Below are 15271 nucleotides of genomic sequence, written 5' to 3'. Positions count from 1 at the left end.
ACTTATATTAGCATTTTTTTCTTCATTCTCTTGTTATCTTTGTTTGAAAAAAGCCATCTAAGCTAAGGAGCCAGCATTTTTTGGTTAATGACCATGTACAGCACTTGTTTATTGGTGCTGTCCAATCAGCAAGGACAACCCAGGTTGTTAAAAAAAAATGGGCCAGCATCTAAACTTATCTTAAACTTACTCAGTGTCCCTTTAAGTAAAGTCATTGCTTATGCAAGTAAAACTTTATCCCCAGTAGAAATACAATTTAGCGATTGTGAAAAAGCCCTCTTATCTATTGTATGGGCTCTACAAAATTTCTGCAGCTATATACAGGGCGAGAAAATTATTGTAGAAATGGCCCACCAGCCTTTGCTATATCTGCAAAGTGAGAGAATAAGAGATGGAAATTTGTCTAATAGCCGCATAACAGCTTGGACTCTTTCCTTACGAGGCTGGCCTTTAGAAATTTGCTACAAGCAAAACAAAAAGAATCCAGTTGTTGAGCTCGACAACTGTACTGCTAAGGATCATGGGGAAGAGTTATTAGAAGATGATTTCCTGGAGGAATAATTGCTTTCCCCATATAAAATATACAATGAGGACCATTGTCAAACTTTAGCTTGGGTATATATTGATGGTTGTTCTTACCATGTCACTATTGATAATGAGTGCAGATTAGTCACCGGCATTGGTATAATTTGGGCAAATGGTTTCCCAAATATTTCTGTAGGTTTCAACATTGGACCAAGATCCAGTCAGGTTGCAGAACTAACTGCTGTTCTAAAAATCATTGAGATGGCTATTGAACAAGGTATTCATTAATTTGTGATCATTACCAACTCAAATTATGAGCGTGACAGTTCTGTTGAATACCTGCCAACTTGGAAAAGAAATGTCATGCAGAAAACTAACAACAAACCAGTCAAACATGGCAAGTTGTTCTGCGCGATTGATAATCTAGTGGTGTCCAATGGGTTAACCATACACTGGAAGAAGACCAAGGGTCATTCCAGGATTATAGGTCCTGATAAGGAAGGCACTGATCTTGCGGATTCATTAGCCAAACAAGGAGCCATAACTGGAGAACTCCTTAATATTGACCACTTAATGGGTGCAATTCAGGTAGAAGCCATTACCAGAAACTAGGCTAAACAACAAAGTGAGCCTAACCTGGTACAATGGATTCAGGATTCTACAAGTGAGGACCTGATCACTAGTCAAAAAGAAGACCCCAATGTAGGTATCTTCTATAAACACATAGAAGATCCAGAAAGCAACCCCATCTCAAAAGATGATTGTATTGGTAAGGAAGATCTTAGAATCTTAATGAAATCCAGGTCACAATTCAAGTTACAGGATGGTTTGTTAATTAGAACCTCCAAAAATGGCATCCAGCAACGGGTGATACCTACCCAGTTCAGAGGTCTCATGCTTCAACATGCCCATGATGCTCCCACATCTGGCCATCGTGGTGCTAAATTAACATATGAAATATTGCATGAAAACGCCTTTTGGCCGCATATGTTGAAGGATGTTCAAACCTACTGTCAAGGTTGATTAATCTGTCCACAGTTCCAACCCACTGCACGAACGCATAGAGCACCATTGCAGAAAAGGGGGTTGGTAATGCCATGGTCAGATATACAAATTGATTTTATTGGTCCAGTGACTAGGTCATCTAGAGGTAACAAATACATGCTAACAGTGACATGTCTGTTCACTAAATTGGGTAGAGTGCATCAGTGCCCCCTAACAATAGTGCTGAAACATGCGCAGCATTGCTCATCAACCACGTGTTTTCCAGATTTGGTTTACCCCAGCGAATCAAATCTTATTGGGAGACCCACTTTACTAGCGAAGTGATGACCAAGATGTGGAAATTACTAGGGGTCAAAAGAAAGCTCCATATTGCATATAGAGCTGCCTCAAGTGGTAGTGTAGAGCATTACAACCAGTCAATTGTGAAAATCCTTAAAAGGTTTGTGAGTGAAACAGGTAAAGACTGGGATATAAAATGACCTCTAGTCCTAATGGCATTAAGAGCAACTCCAAGTAGTTCTCCCAAGATGTAACCTTTTGAATTGTTGACTGGTAGAAGAATGGTTCTACCTCAACATCTACTGTACCGTACATCAGACCAGAACTTGATAAATGCTGCCAATACGCATCAATACGTGGAGAACCTAAGGAAGCATCTGCAATATGCCTTTGCATTTGCTCAAAAGAACATAGAAAAGTCTGCAACTGCCGCTGAAACCTATTATGATCTCAAAACGTCCAAAAACGAATATGAAATAAATGATAAAGTTTATCTTTATAACTTTGGAAGAGATCAGGTTAAGGAGATTAAATTCCTTCCATCATGGAGGGTCCTTTTTGTCATTACTGAAAAAATTTCTTCAGTTGCCTATAAAATTAGGATAGCTAAAAATGATACTATTATGGATAAATGGGTCCATATTAATCAGTTGCAAGCATACCATCCTAGATCCCAACTACAAGTCATAGAGGAAGAATGAAGTGTCATATCCCCAAATGCACTAAATAAATATTGTAGTTTAAAGATGCCCAGCTAGCAAGTATGATGGCTCAAAAATAACAGACTCTCTTCATAAAAGACTGTCTATGATGCATACTGTCAATACACTCACCAAGTACCACTGACTTTAAGCTAATTCAAATACACGTGTCCTACATGTATTTAAAATTGGAAGGGGGATTTATGTCAGGATATCTGTGAGTGTTATTAAATAATATATATAGATAAATATTTATTATTTATACATGATAAGTCCAAAGAGTTCATTATATATGAAACTGTTTGCATCAGTTGTATTACTATAAATTGCAGTTCTCTCAGTCAGATGGTCTGGGCTGGGTAACACAACCCCCCTCTTGCTGTGATTAGATACACATTGCAAGCCAATATGTCCCAATTATCCACTTCAAAGGAGGACTGTACAAAGAGTTTTCTAATCTGAAGGAACAGTCGCTCAGTCTGAACTGAATGGAATATACAAACATACTCAAAGGAGATAGCCCTTACCATTTAAGTGTTAAGTGTCCCCTACTGAGCTTCAAATACACAAAGCTCAGACGTAAGTCTTAAAGGAAACTAGCAGGAAAAAACAGAGAGACATAGTAGGTTTTGGAAAGAGAAGTTAGAAATTCATCTATATGAACTGTATAATTCTCAAAGATTTAATTGATACTCAGACTGTATAAATTATATATATATATATATGTATGGATCTGAGAAATGCAGTTCAGGTTTGTAATAAATTAAATGAATAACTGCATTGGTATATATAAATGTTTAAGTTATTTCAAAATACATTTTTCTTTGTTTTCCAGAAATCTAGTGAACATTACAGGGAAGAATCTGATGTGAAGATGAGGTTTCTAAATAAGATACTATAAGCTAATATATAAATGCATAGATGTTGAGCCCATGGGGCCCATTTATCAAGCTCCGAACAGAGCTTGTGGGCCTCTGTTTCTGGCGAGTCTTCAGACTCGCCAGAAACAGCAGTTATGAAGTAGCGGTCACAAAGACCACTGCTCCATAACCCTGTCCACCTGCTCTGATGAGGCAGACAGGAATCACCGGAAATCAACCCGATCGAGTATGATCGGGTTGATTGACAGCCCCCTGCTTGGCGACTGATTGGCTGTGAGTCTGCAGGGGCGGCGTTGCACCAGCAGCTCTTGCGAGCTGCTGGTGCAATGCTGAATACGGAGAGCATATTGCTCTCCGCATTCAGCTAGGTCTTGCGGACCTGATCCGCACTGTTGGATCAGGTCCGCAAGACCTTTGGTAAATAGGCCCCCATGTCTTAAACACTGTTGAGACATGTATTAATAAATAAATATAATACTCATGTATATTTATGATATAAGATGTGACTAGGAAATGAAATATGTACCAGTATATCAAATAATCTGATATACAGAATAAGTCAGATAGACATATATATTTTATTGATTTATACCACTAGTCCCACATAGAATGTTATTTTAAATGCATTTTAAAATAATCCTAGAGATATACTCATGTTTGGTATCTATGAATGCATGCTAGATTATATTCGATGGGACAGATATGTGACCAGACAGATTTATTAATATCAATAAATAGTGTATTTGATAAACATTTTGTTTTAGATATTGAAACTGCAGCAATATTTAATGGTAAAACTGCATTTCTGGTTGGCTGCTGCCACCTATAGATCAAAAATGGTATTACAACCAAAAGGCATTTGGCTGCTCAGGGAGGCGTTTCCCAAAATAACCTATGAGATGTTCAGATCCAAGGGCTAATCAGGGACAAGCATCGGTAAGGGCCTATCCAATTCTGTGGCAAAGATGAAAGAAAAGGAGGAGGAATTCTTTATTTTGAATAAAGTCCCACATACACAGTAGACAAAAGGACAGACTCAAGGAATCATAACTTTTGGAGAGAAAAATACACAGGTTTTGGTGCCAAGTATATTCTCTGCCATTTTGGGACACTTTCTTGAACAAAGGAAGATAACATTTTGAGGCCTGTACCTTTGCGCATACTGGATAAATCCTTCTTAGATAACCATAAGAAATTCTGGAAGCGGAACACTCATTTGGTTATTTTGTAACGTATAAAGGGTTGTTTCATACTTTTATATTTAAATCAAAGGTGTTTTGTTGCTACAGTTAGATTGCAACTGATAATTGAAAGAGCACAATTGGTATTTTAAGTTTATATCCATAGTCCTGTGTAGTTTTAACTAGTCACATTAATGCTAAGTAATCGTATTTGCTAGATAAAGGGTTTTTTGTATTTCATATCTCTAAGTCAGGCTTATTATTGTGGAATCTCATATAAATGTGCTGTTTGCATTAATAATATATACAATTGCTGATGTTTTTAATTGAAGTTATAGGCCTAGATTTAGAGTTTGGCGGTAGCCGTGAAAACCAGCGTTAGAGGCTCCTAACGCTGGTTTTAGGCTACCGCCGGTATTTGGAGTCAGTCAAAATAGGGTCTAACGCTCACTTTTCAGCCGCGACTTTTCCATACCGCAGATCCCCTTACGTAAATTGCGTATCCTATCTTTTCAATGGGATCTTTCTAACTCAGGTATTTAGAGTCGTGTCTGAAGTGAGCGTTAGAAGTATGATGGCGTCCCTCGAATTCCGATTGGCTGATAGGATTCTATCAGCCAATCGGAATTAAGGTAGGAATATTCTATCAGCCAATCGGATTGAACTTGATTCTGATTGGCTGATTCCATCAGCCAATCAGAATATTCCTACCTTAATTCCGATTGGCTGATAGAATCCTATCAGCCAATCGGAATTCGAGGGACGCCTTCTTGGATGACGTCATTTAAAGGAACCGTCATTCGTCGTTCAGTCGTCGGCCAGGATGGATGTTCCGCGTCGGAGGTCTTCAGGATCCTGCCGCTCCGCTCCGGATGGATGACGATAGAAGATCCCGCTTGGATGAAGACTTCAATCGGATGGAAGACCTCTTCTGCCCCGCTTGGATGAAGACTTCAGCCGGATCATGGACCTCTTCAGCCCCCCGCTTGGGCTTGGATCAGGACTTCGGAGGAGCTCTTCTGGACCAATCGGTGAACCTGGTATGGTGAAGATAAGGTAGGATGATCTTCAGGGGCTTAGTGTTAGGTTTATTTAAGGGGGGTTTGGGTTAGATTAGGGGTATGTGGGTGGTGGGTTGTAATGTTGGGGGGGGTATTGTATGTTTTTTTTTACAGGCAAAAGAGCTGAACTTCTTGGGGAATGCCCCGCAAAGGGCCCTGTTCGGGGCTGGTAAGGTAAAAGAGCTTTGAACTTTACTAATTTAGAATAGGGTAGGGCATTTTTTTATTTTGGGGGTCTTTGTTATTTTATTAGGGGGCTTAGAGTAGGTGTAATTAGTTTAAAATTGTTGTAATATTTTTCTTATGTTTGTAAATATTTTTTTATTTTTTGTAACTTAGTTCTTTTTTATTTTTTGTACTTTAGTTAGTTTATTTCATTGTAGTTATTTGTAGGAATTGTATTTAATTTATTTATTGATAGTGTAGTGTTAGGTTTAATTGTAGGTAATTGTAGGTATTTTATTTAATTAATTTAATGATAGTATAGTGTTAGGTTTAATTGTAACTTAGGTTAGGATTTATTTTACAGGTAATTTTGTAATTATTTTAACTAGGTAGCTATTAAATAGTTCTTAACTATTTAATAGCTATTGTACCTGGTTAAAATAATTACAAAGTTGCCTGTAAAATAAATATTAATCCTAAAATAGCTACAATATAATTATAATTTAAATTGTAGCTATATTAGGGTTTATTTTACAGGTAAGTATTTAGCTTTAAATAGGAATAATTTATTTAATAAGAGTTAATTAATTTCATTAGATTTAAATTATATTTAACTTAGGGGGGTGTTAGTGTTAGGATTAGATTTAGCTTTAGGGGTTAATACATTTATTAGAATAGCGGTGAGCGCCGGTCGGCAGATTAGGGGTTAATGTTTGAAGTTAGGTGTCGGCGATGTTAGGGAGGGCAGATTAGGGGTTAATACTATTTATTATAGGGTTAGTCAGGCGGATTAGGGGTTAATAACTTTATTATAGTAGCGCTCAGGTCCGCTCGGCAGATTAGGGGTTAATAAATATAATATAGGGGTCGGCGGTGTTAGGGGCAGCAGATTAGGGGTACATAAGGATAATGTAAGTAGCGTCGGTTTACGGAGCGGCAGATTAGGGGTTAAAAATAATATGCAGGGGTCAGCAATAGCGGGGGCGGCAGATTAGGGGTTAATAAGTGTAAGGTTAGGGGTGTTTAGACTCGGGGTACATGTTAGGGTGTTAGGTGCAGACGTAGGAAGTGTTCCCCCATAGCAAACAATGGGGCTGCGTTAGGAGCTGAACGCAGCTTTTTTGCAGGTGTTAGGTTTTTTTTCAGCTCAAACAGCCCCATTGTTTCCTATGGGGGAATCGTGCACGAGCACGTTTTTGAGGCTGGCCGCGTCCGTAAGCAACTCTGGTATCGAGAGTTGAAGCTGCGTTAAAAATGCTCTATGCTCCTTTTTTGGAGCCTAACGCAGCCATTCTGTGGACTCTCAATACCTGAGTTATTTTTATGGTGCGGCCAGAAAAAAGCCGGCGTTAGCTACGTGGGTCCTTACCGACAAAACTCTAAATCTAGGCCATATAGAATAATTTGTGGGCTAAATAACTTAATTATACTTATCTGAAAGTTATCTTAAATCTATTGAGACCCAGTAAGATTTGTGTGAAGTATCTTGGTATATTGTTTATCTAAACACTATGAAGTTAGCGGTCCATATTCTGGTATTTTTTTTAATTTTTTTTTAATAAGGTTCACAGGCATATAAAGACCACATTCAAAATACAATGATATATTTCACAGATGAGTGATTATTTTGCAAAGCCTATTTCACATGTGGTTGATTATCTGACAAAAACAGATTACACAAGAAAGAGTTCTTAACCAGAACTGCCTAGTAAATCCTACTCACATTTTTTAAAGAACTTAACTTTTTAGCGTCTATGACACCCTAGGTTTAACATTTGTCCCAGGGTGGAATGCTCTTTGATTAAAGAGGAGAAAACAGGTGAAAACATTAAAAACATTGAAAAGAAAACCAAACAAACGTTGCTATATGTCTTATCATTTATGTGTCCAGCATGAATTAAATATAATATATTACTAGCCAATACCCACTTTCCAAGGCATCCCAAACCTCACCTCTATGGGGTCCCTCTACCAGATGTTCCATTCTCCTCTGAGAGTCGCTTCCAGCATATAGATCGTGTTTTTAATAGGGTAGAGGATTTGCCTCTGAGTGGGGAGATCCAGCGACTCCAGAAAGAGTCTCCATTTCAGGATGAAGCGAGCTATTCTAGTGTCAACATCATATAGAGTGTCACATTGTTCGTACATCAAGGATTTCAGCACCATTTGCTTTAAGAAGTTGATAGAGGGGGAGTTAGTATGTAACCATTTACAAAAGATGCACTTTCTTGCCAGAAGTATGATATTGACTAGAAGTTTCTTATCTCGACTCGGGACTGCCAGCTGCTCTAAAAATATCACTTGTGTATGGGTAAGTGTGATAGGAGCATGCATGATCCTAGAAAGCCAGAAAGAGACCTGGCTCCAGTATCTACAAATTTTGGGACAGTACCACAGATAGTGCAGAAAGTCTGGGTTTGGGTAAGAACATTTTCCACATACATTTGAGAAGTCTGCCCTCCACTTACTCAGTCTGCTAGGTGTAAGGTAGTCCCGTATTTGGGACTCTCTAAGGTCAGCAGCCAAAGTCGCAGACCAGGTATGGGTGAGACTGTCCAGTATTGTCTTTCCAGAGGTAAGCATTGGTAGTGTCCTGCGCCAAGTGTCTAAGAGGTGTGGTAGCATAGTCGCAGCCTTAGTGTTTATTAGTTCACTATAGATTGAGGAGATAGTGTAGCTGTGAGCTTGGAACTGAGCAATAGTACGCGCTAGCGGTGGGGTGGACCAGAATGTCTTGCAGTGCAATAAGATGTGGTTGATGTAGTGTCTGGCTTGGAAATAGGCAAATCTGTTTGCGTAAGAGATCTGGAACTTTCTGCATAACTCATCAAAGGGTAAAACAGACCTAGCTGTGTAATCAAGCATTTTATCTATATTATCAACACCCAAGGCTTTCCACGTCTGGAAGACCGGGTACAGTGTGCCAGGTCGGAATCTCGGGTTTCCCACCAGGGGGAGGTATTTGGTACTACCATAATTCCATCCAAGAGCCCTGGCCATAGATTTCCACCCAAGGAGCACGTCCCGAAACATAGGATGGTTTAATATATTTGTAGGCAGCTCCGACAAAGTGGCGTGTGGGAGAAAAGCAGGGGATATGTGAGGCAACGAGGCCTCTTCCAATTGGACACTAGAGAAATGCTGGGTATTTAGGGTCCAATCTAGTGTCAATTTTGCCAAGGAGGCCCAGTTGTAATACAACAGGTTGGTAATCCCAGTCCACCCCGCGAGTAAGGAAGATATAGTTTGTGTGCCCTAATACGTGGCTTACCGCCCCTCCACAGGAAGGTTCTGAATGTAGCATTTAAAAAAGTTATGTCTTTTCGTCGGAGTAATAGTGGGAGCATTTGTATGGGGTACAAGATTTTGGGCAGAGTCATCATTTTGATAATATGAACTCTACCCATCAAAGATAGTGGCATGTTTTGCCATGCCGTCAATTCTGTTTTAATTTGTTGGATCAGAGGGGAAATATTTTGAGAGTACCAGTTATGTGGGTTCGCCGAAATGTGTATGCCTAAGTAGGTTAAGTAATCAGCCACTGGCAGGAAGGGAGAGCACCCGGGATTGTTGTCAGATCTTCGGTGTAACCATAGGATCTCAGATTTTGAAACATTTATCTTGTATCCCGAGAACTGTCCAAACAGATCAATAGCGTCTAGAATAACTGGGACGTGCAACTGAGGGTTGGAAACAAAAAGTAGCATGTCATCTGCGTATAGGGCAATTTGGAGCTTATGGGAAGCAATTTGTATTCCTGGGAAAATAGTTCTTAGGTGTACTGCCAAGGGTTCCAGTGCCAAATTAAAAAGCAGTGGGGAAAGAGGGCATCCTTGGCGTGTGCCCTGCTGAAGAGGGATTGGGGGGGGAGTAAAGATTATTTATCAACAGGTATGCTACCCAGTGGGAGTATATGTTCTTAAGGAAAGCAGTGAAATGTCCTGAGATACCAAAAGCCTCCATAGAGTGGAAGAGATGTGACCACTCCACTCTGTCGAAGGCCTTCTCGAGTGACAGCAGGAAGGCCTCGGGAAGGGACGAGAGAGTACCCTGTAGTTTAGCCTGCCGGTAGTGTGACAGCGCGTGGAGGACTTTGCGGATATTTGTGACCGACGAGCGAGTGGGAGTGAAGCCTGTTTGATCGGGGTGTAGTACGTGGGGGAGTAAGTGTGTTTTAGCCGGTTCGCTAAAAGCTTGGTGAGCAACTTATAGTCAACGTTTAAGAGGGATATGGGTCTGTAAGACGCCGGGAGTGTGGGGTCCTTACCTACTTTGTGAATAACTGTAATATTAGCTGCAGAGAAGCTAGTAGAAGGGATACTGCGCCCTGTAAAATTGTGGTCAAATAAAGTGGTAAGAACCGGGGTAGTTTGGTCCGAGAGGATCCTATAAAATTCAGTAGGAAGCCCATCCAGGCCTGGTGTTTTTCCCAGAGCAAGAGATTTAATAGTCTGGGTAACCTCTACTGGGGAGATTGGGGCATTGAGGCTGTTTAACTGATCCTCTGTAATTGTGGGAAGTGAAAGGCTATGCCAAACCCATTGATGTGCTTCCTTGTGGGGTGGTTGAGATTGATATAAGTCGGTGTAATAGTTTGTGAATTCAGTTACTATCGCAGAGGTCTCATTAGTTAATTGGCCCTGGCTTTTAATGGCTGGCACCCCTCTATTTGCTTGTTTAATTTTGACCAAGGAGGCCAAAAAATTTCCAGCCCTGTTACCATGCCTCAGGAAAAGGCCCTGATTTCTATTTTCTCTATGTATAGTGGTCTGTAGCATATAAGTGTCCCTCTCCTTTTTGGCCTTAAAGTAGGAGGTTCTATTCTGCGGAGTGGGGAATTGACAGTATTGGGTGTATGTATTGGTCAGCTGAGTGTTATGATGTTCTTCCCTGGCAGTCTGGAGACGTTTCTGTTTAGACAGATAGGCAATTATGTTGCCTCTAAGGACTGCCTTAGCTGTTTCCCAAAAGAGGGTTGGGGAGGATATGTGTGTTCGATTGTTATTCATGAAGTCATCCCATTGCCTCTTCATATACATTATAAAGTCAGGAGACTTTATAAGATGAGTTGGGAATCTAAACACCCTCTTATTGGTCGGTTGGGGAGAATGTGCAACAGTCAGAAAAATTGGGGCGTGGTCTGAGACAGTCATATTGGCAATTTTGGCTTCAGTAACTAGTAGTTCTAAGGAGTTAGAAGTTAGGAAGAGATCAATACGAGAGAGTGAGTTATCTGCTCGCGATGTACAAGTATAGTCCCTACCCGCTGGGTTTCGTCTTCTCCAAATGTCTTGCACCCCCAAAGAGTCATACAAAGCCCTAAAGATCTTGGTCGGGTAGACCGCCATGGCCCTACTTTTATAGGTCAGGGGTGTACCTGAAGGGTCTCTAAATCTGTCTAGGGCGGGATTGGGTGTTAGGTTGAAATCCCCTGCTATGATAATTTTAGTGTCTAAGTGTTGAGCTAGGGATTTGGTCAGGGATCTCCAAAACACAGGTGCTCTATGGTTGGGGCCATATATGTTGCAGAAGGTGTACCAATCTTCCTGCCATTTCAGTCTAGCAATAAGAAATCTCCCCTCTGGATCTATGATCACACTCCCCAGTTGGTAATCTAGGCCTTGATGTATAAGGATCGCTACCCTCCTACTAGAGCTATTGTAAGGGGCATATAGGACCTCTGAGATCCATTTGGCTTTAAGCTTTTAGTGTTCAGAAGCGGTTAGGTGCGTCTCTTGCAGAAACATGATATGTGCGTGTGTTTTTTTTAAGTATGCCAAGATAGTTTTCCTCTTAATGGGGGAGTTAATCCCCCCCACATTCCAGGAACATATTTTTAATGTCATTCAACTACTATAAGAGCTATATATCTTCCTGTCCGTAGCATGCTCGCCTCTAGGTAGAGTGTGACTGAAATGGCAGAGTAACACACACTGGAGGTAATGGAACATGCCACAGGAGGAAGTGGGGGGAGATAGGTGTAGAAGCCCCTCTTCAACAGTATGGAAGCAAGGACAAAAGACATACAGCATCAAAGGACAGAGCTTCCCATGCATCATGTGCATACAAACATCACAACCCAATACAGTAGCCCTCACTAGCTGAGAGGTGTGGGCATTAATAAGAACATTGACATTCTCAAACATTACAGTGTCATAGCTGGACAGTTGGACATTTCTTTGAGGCACAAGACATATGTCATATGATTTCCCATTAATCGACACATATAGCAAAAACATAACATATATACATAAAACAACCAGGACATCTACATTCCTGAACTTTTTCATACGATACCTATCCATTTAGATATCTTCTTGCGTCCATAGAAAAAGGTCTGAGGCATAAATTCCCTACCTCAGCTACACATTATATACACAACCCACAGAGTCACCGGCTGATTTATCTTGGTCAGCCAGGGGAGTCCCTTCTCATTGGGAAGAGGTTGGCAGGAATATCTCTTTCTTGGTCTAGGTAGTCTTGCGCCTCTCTGGGGGAGTCAAAGAGTTTGAAGCCCTTTGAAGTGCGAAGCTTGAGACGTGCAGGAAAAAGAAGGACAGCCTGACGCTTTTCCTTGTGTAGAGAGCTACAAATCGGGGCAAAGTCTTTTCTCTTTTTGGCAACTTCAGCAGAGTAATCTTGAAAAATGTAGATACGTTTTTCATCATATAGCAGCATTTCAACCTTCCTATATGCCTGAAGGAGCTGGATCTTGGACTGAAAATTAAGGTATTTAATCATCACCCCTCTAGGAGAGGGTTTTTTCCCATCTGCAGGCGGTCTGATGCCACCAATGCGGTGAGCTCTCTCCACTTTCATCGGTATGTGGTCTGAGGAGATGCCCAAGAGATTGGGAAGAGCATTCTCAGCAAAGTAGAGTAGCTCTGAAGGGTGAACAGACTCCGGCAACCCCACTAAACGGATGTTGTTCCTGCGTGAGCGGTTCTCTAAGTCATCAAGTTTTTGATGCAGGTATTCATTTTGGCGGAGCAACTTTTTAACTTGGATAGAAGAAGTATGGTGGCCATCTTCCAGATCAGAGATTCGCTGTTCTGCCCCTGCCAGTCTGGAGTTGAATTGCTTGACTTCTGACGTTAAGTTGTCCATTCCTTTTTGAAGGGTGTCGAGTTTAGTCAATAGTAGAGAGCTTATTTGTTGTTCACTTGAATTGGAGCTCCCAGGTTCCTGGGTGGGGATGGATTTAGTGGGAGAGCTCTGCTGTTGGGTGTCTGGGGGTTGCCTGTGTTTTTTCTCCTGTTGGGATTTGTTTCTACTCAACATTTTCGAGGGTGTCAGGAATTTGTCCATAGAGAGGGCCAAAGAGGTCCGCAAGGGGTTAGAAGGTTGTAAATACCCACATATCTCTCCTCAGGGGACGTGCCACCACTGGGCCTGGACGGGAAAAGGAGAGAGGATATGACTCGCTCCAAGCTTTGAAGCGGGAAAGGAGGAGAAGAGATGCTGTCTTTTCGTGTTATAGTATCTGCAGTAGTTTAGGCTGTCTCATCAGCACATGGGATCTTTAAAGCTGCATTATATATGCTGGCACATTTGCCACGACAGAGATACACAGTCAAAGTCCCGTTCGTTATGTAAATGCTGGCCAGACTACTCAGATAGGCCTCAAACAGGACAATCCATTATTCATATGTGGTTATCCGGTCTCAAGGACCATGCATTAATGTCAAGATGTTGAGAAACAAAGCTCTTCTAGCAGTATAGGGAAATTCCAGAACCTGCACAGTGTGAGGGTGGGATAGTGCAAGAGAACACAGCCGTTATCTATATTGTTATTTAATGCGTGCAGTTCAAACACCCTGCTTCTAACTGTGTACCCCAAGTGCTTCTGCAAACCGCTCCTAGAGGCAGAGGGGTTAGGCCCAACCAACCAGACCACGCAATCCCCTCCAGCAACTTAGGCCCATCACCCTTGTAGAGGAAAGAGTACGTATGACCTGTTATTTATACAGGCAATTGGTCAGTCTATGGGATGTGATGGCGCCAGGGCGTGCATGTGTTAACAGGCTGGGTGCTTCAGATGCTACCCCCCGCTATCTGTTCATAGGTGTCCCTCATCTTAAGCATAACCACAGTTGCTACTCACAGGTCTCTGTCGTGCTGCCTGGACATTCCGGATATCAGCTCCAGTTCTGTGGCGTGTTAGTCTGCAGAGGGCTAAACTGGAGCCAAATCCCGGTCCTCCAGAGCCCTTTCAGAGATTTGGCCGCTTCTGGCCGCTTAATAAGGCAGTCCGCTTGCTACCATCAGTGTCCCTCCTAGCTGGGAGCCTCTCTTGCTCATTATTATGGCGGCATGTAGTCCAGCGGGTCCGGCAAGAGCAAGGGGTAGTCTGGCTAAAGGAGTATACACACTCCACGTGGGGAGCCAAGATGGCGGCCGGCCTCTGCAATGTCTCCGGTGGCGAGGTCAGATGTTAGACACCTCACAAACCGCGGCATCAGCGGTATATGATGCCTCCAGGCTAAAGTGGGTCTTATGATAGCCAAGGAAGGGCTTGGGAGCCAGTGTGGGGCTTAAATTATGCAGTTTTTTCCCAGGTTGTGCACGGAGCTCCGTGCAAGCACATCCACACTGTAGCTCCGCCCACCGGAAGTCCCCATTCTGGTATTTTTTGTGGTATTTTAATGTGATTCATTGTGAGTAAGGTTAATTTTAAAGGTATATTTTTTTATGATCTGTTGTATAGAATATTGTAACGGAATAAGCGTGCATAGTTGATTCAAAGCTAGTCTCTACTTAATATATTTCAATGTGTTTATAAATTTAACTAATCTCAAGAATTTAGGAATAAATATTAATTTCAATTGTTTAGTATATATATATTAATTGGAGGTTGTTTTAAAGGAAATAACAAATAAATTGTATTATAACCCTGGTATATACTGACAACATCAAATACAGTATCATTAATAAAATGATTCACATATTGAAGCAAAAAACAATGTGATATACTTCAGAATCTGATAACTGCTACACTGACTGTCCAACCAGAAAGTTGAAGCAGTAGCAACATCATACTAAGAATATAAACAGTATGTAAATATACTCTTCTAAGGTAAGATTCAAGCTTCCTTAAAGGATCCGGAAAAAGAAGTACTATCTTCCATAGGAATATCAGAACATTCCCAAAAAGAAACCACGTTTAGATCATTCTTTAGCAAACATATTACAGATAGCATCTAGAATAGGAAAAAAACCTCAGGAACAACCTTAGAAATCTTTAAACACAAAATTTAAATGATTATCAACTTAGATATTAGGAAAACTAGACTCCTCAATACTTAAGGTTAACAATACTTCCTTAAAAGAGAAAGAAAATGTTCAATTTGAAAAAAGAAGATTAGTCAAATATTATCTCTGATGCAGGATCCTCTGAGAAAAAGGAACCATCATCAGCAGAAGATACTTAAGTATGCTTTCGGTCAGTACAAAATTAGTTAAATATATAACAA

At 41.0% G+C, this 15271-nt stretch overlaps 1 protein-coding gene across 1 annotated transcript in view; it reads right to left on the bottom strand.

The window, feature by feature from the left end:
• LOC128661452 (capping protein, Arp2/3 and myosin-I linker protein 3-like) overlaps positions 1-11146 on the bottom strand; it is a 204788-nt gene extending 193642 nt beyond the window's left edge. The window contains exons 1-2 of the mRNA XM_053715706.1: positions 10070-11146; positions 7771-7967 (exon numbers count right to left, since the gene is read on the bottom strand). Of these exons, the coding sequence (XP_053571681.1) occupies positions 7771-7967; positions 10070-11146 (1274 nt within the window). The remainder of the gene's footprint in view (positions 1-7770; positions 7968-10069) is intronic.
• Positions 11147-15271: the final 4125 nt, after the last annotated feature.

This window comes from Bombina bombina, chromosome 1, assembly GCF_027579735.1.
Source record: "Bombina bombina isolate aBomBom1 chromosome 1, aBomBom1.pri, whole genome shotgun sequence".
NCBI classification, from domain to species: Eukaryota; Metazoa; Chordata; class Amphibia; order Anura; family Bombinatoridae; genus Bombina; species Bombina bombina.
The sequence above is the reverse complement of the archived record's forward strand: the minus strand, read 5'-3'. Positions and strand labels throughout refer to the sequence as shown.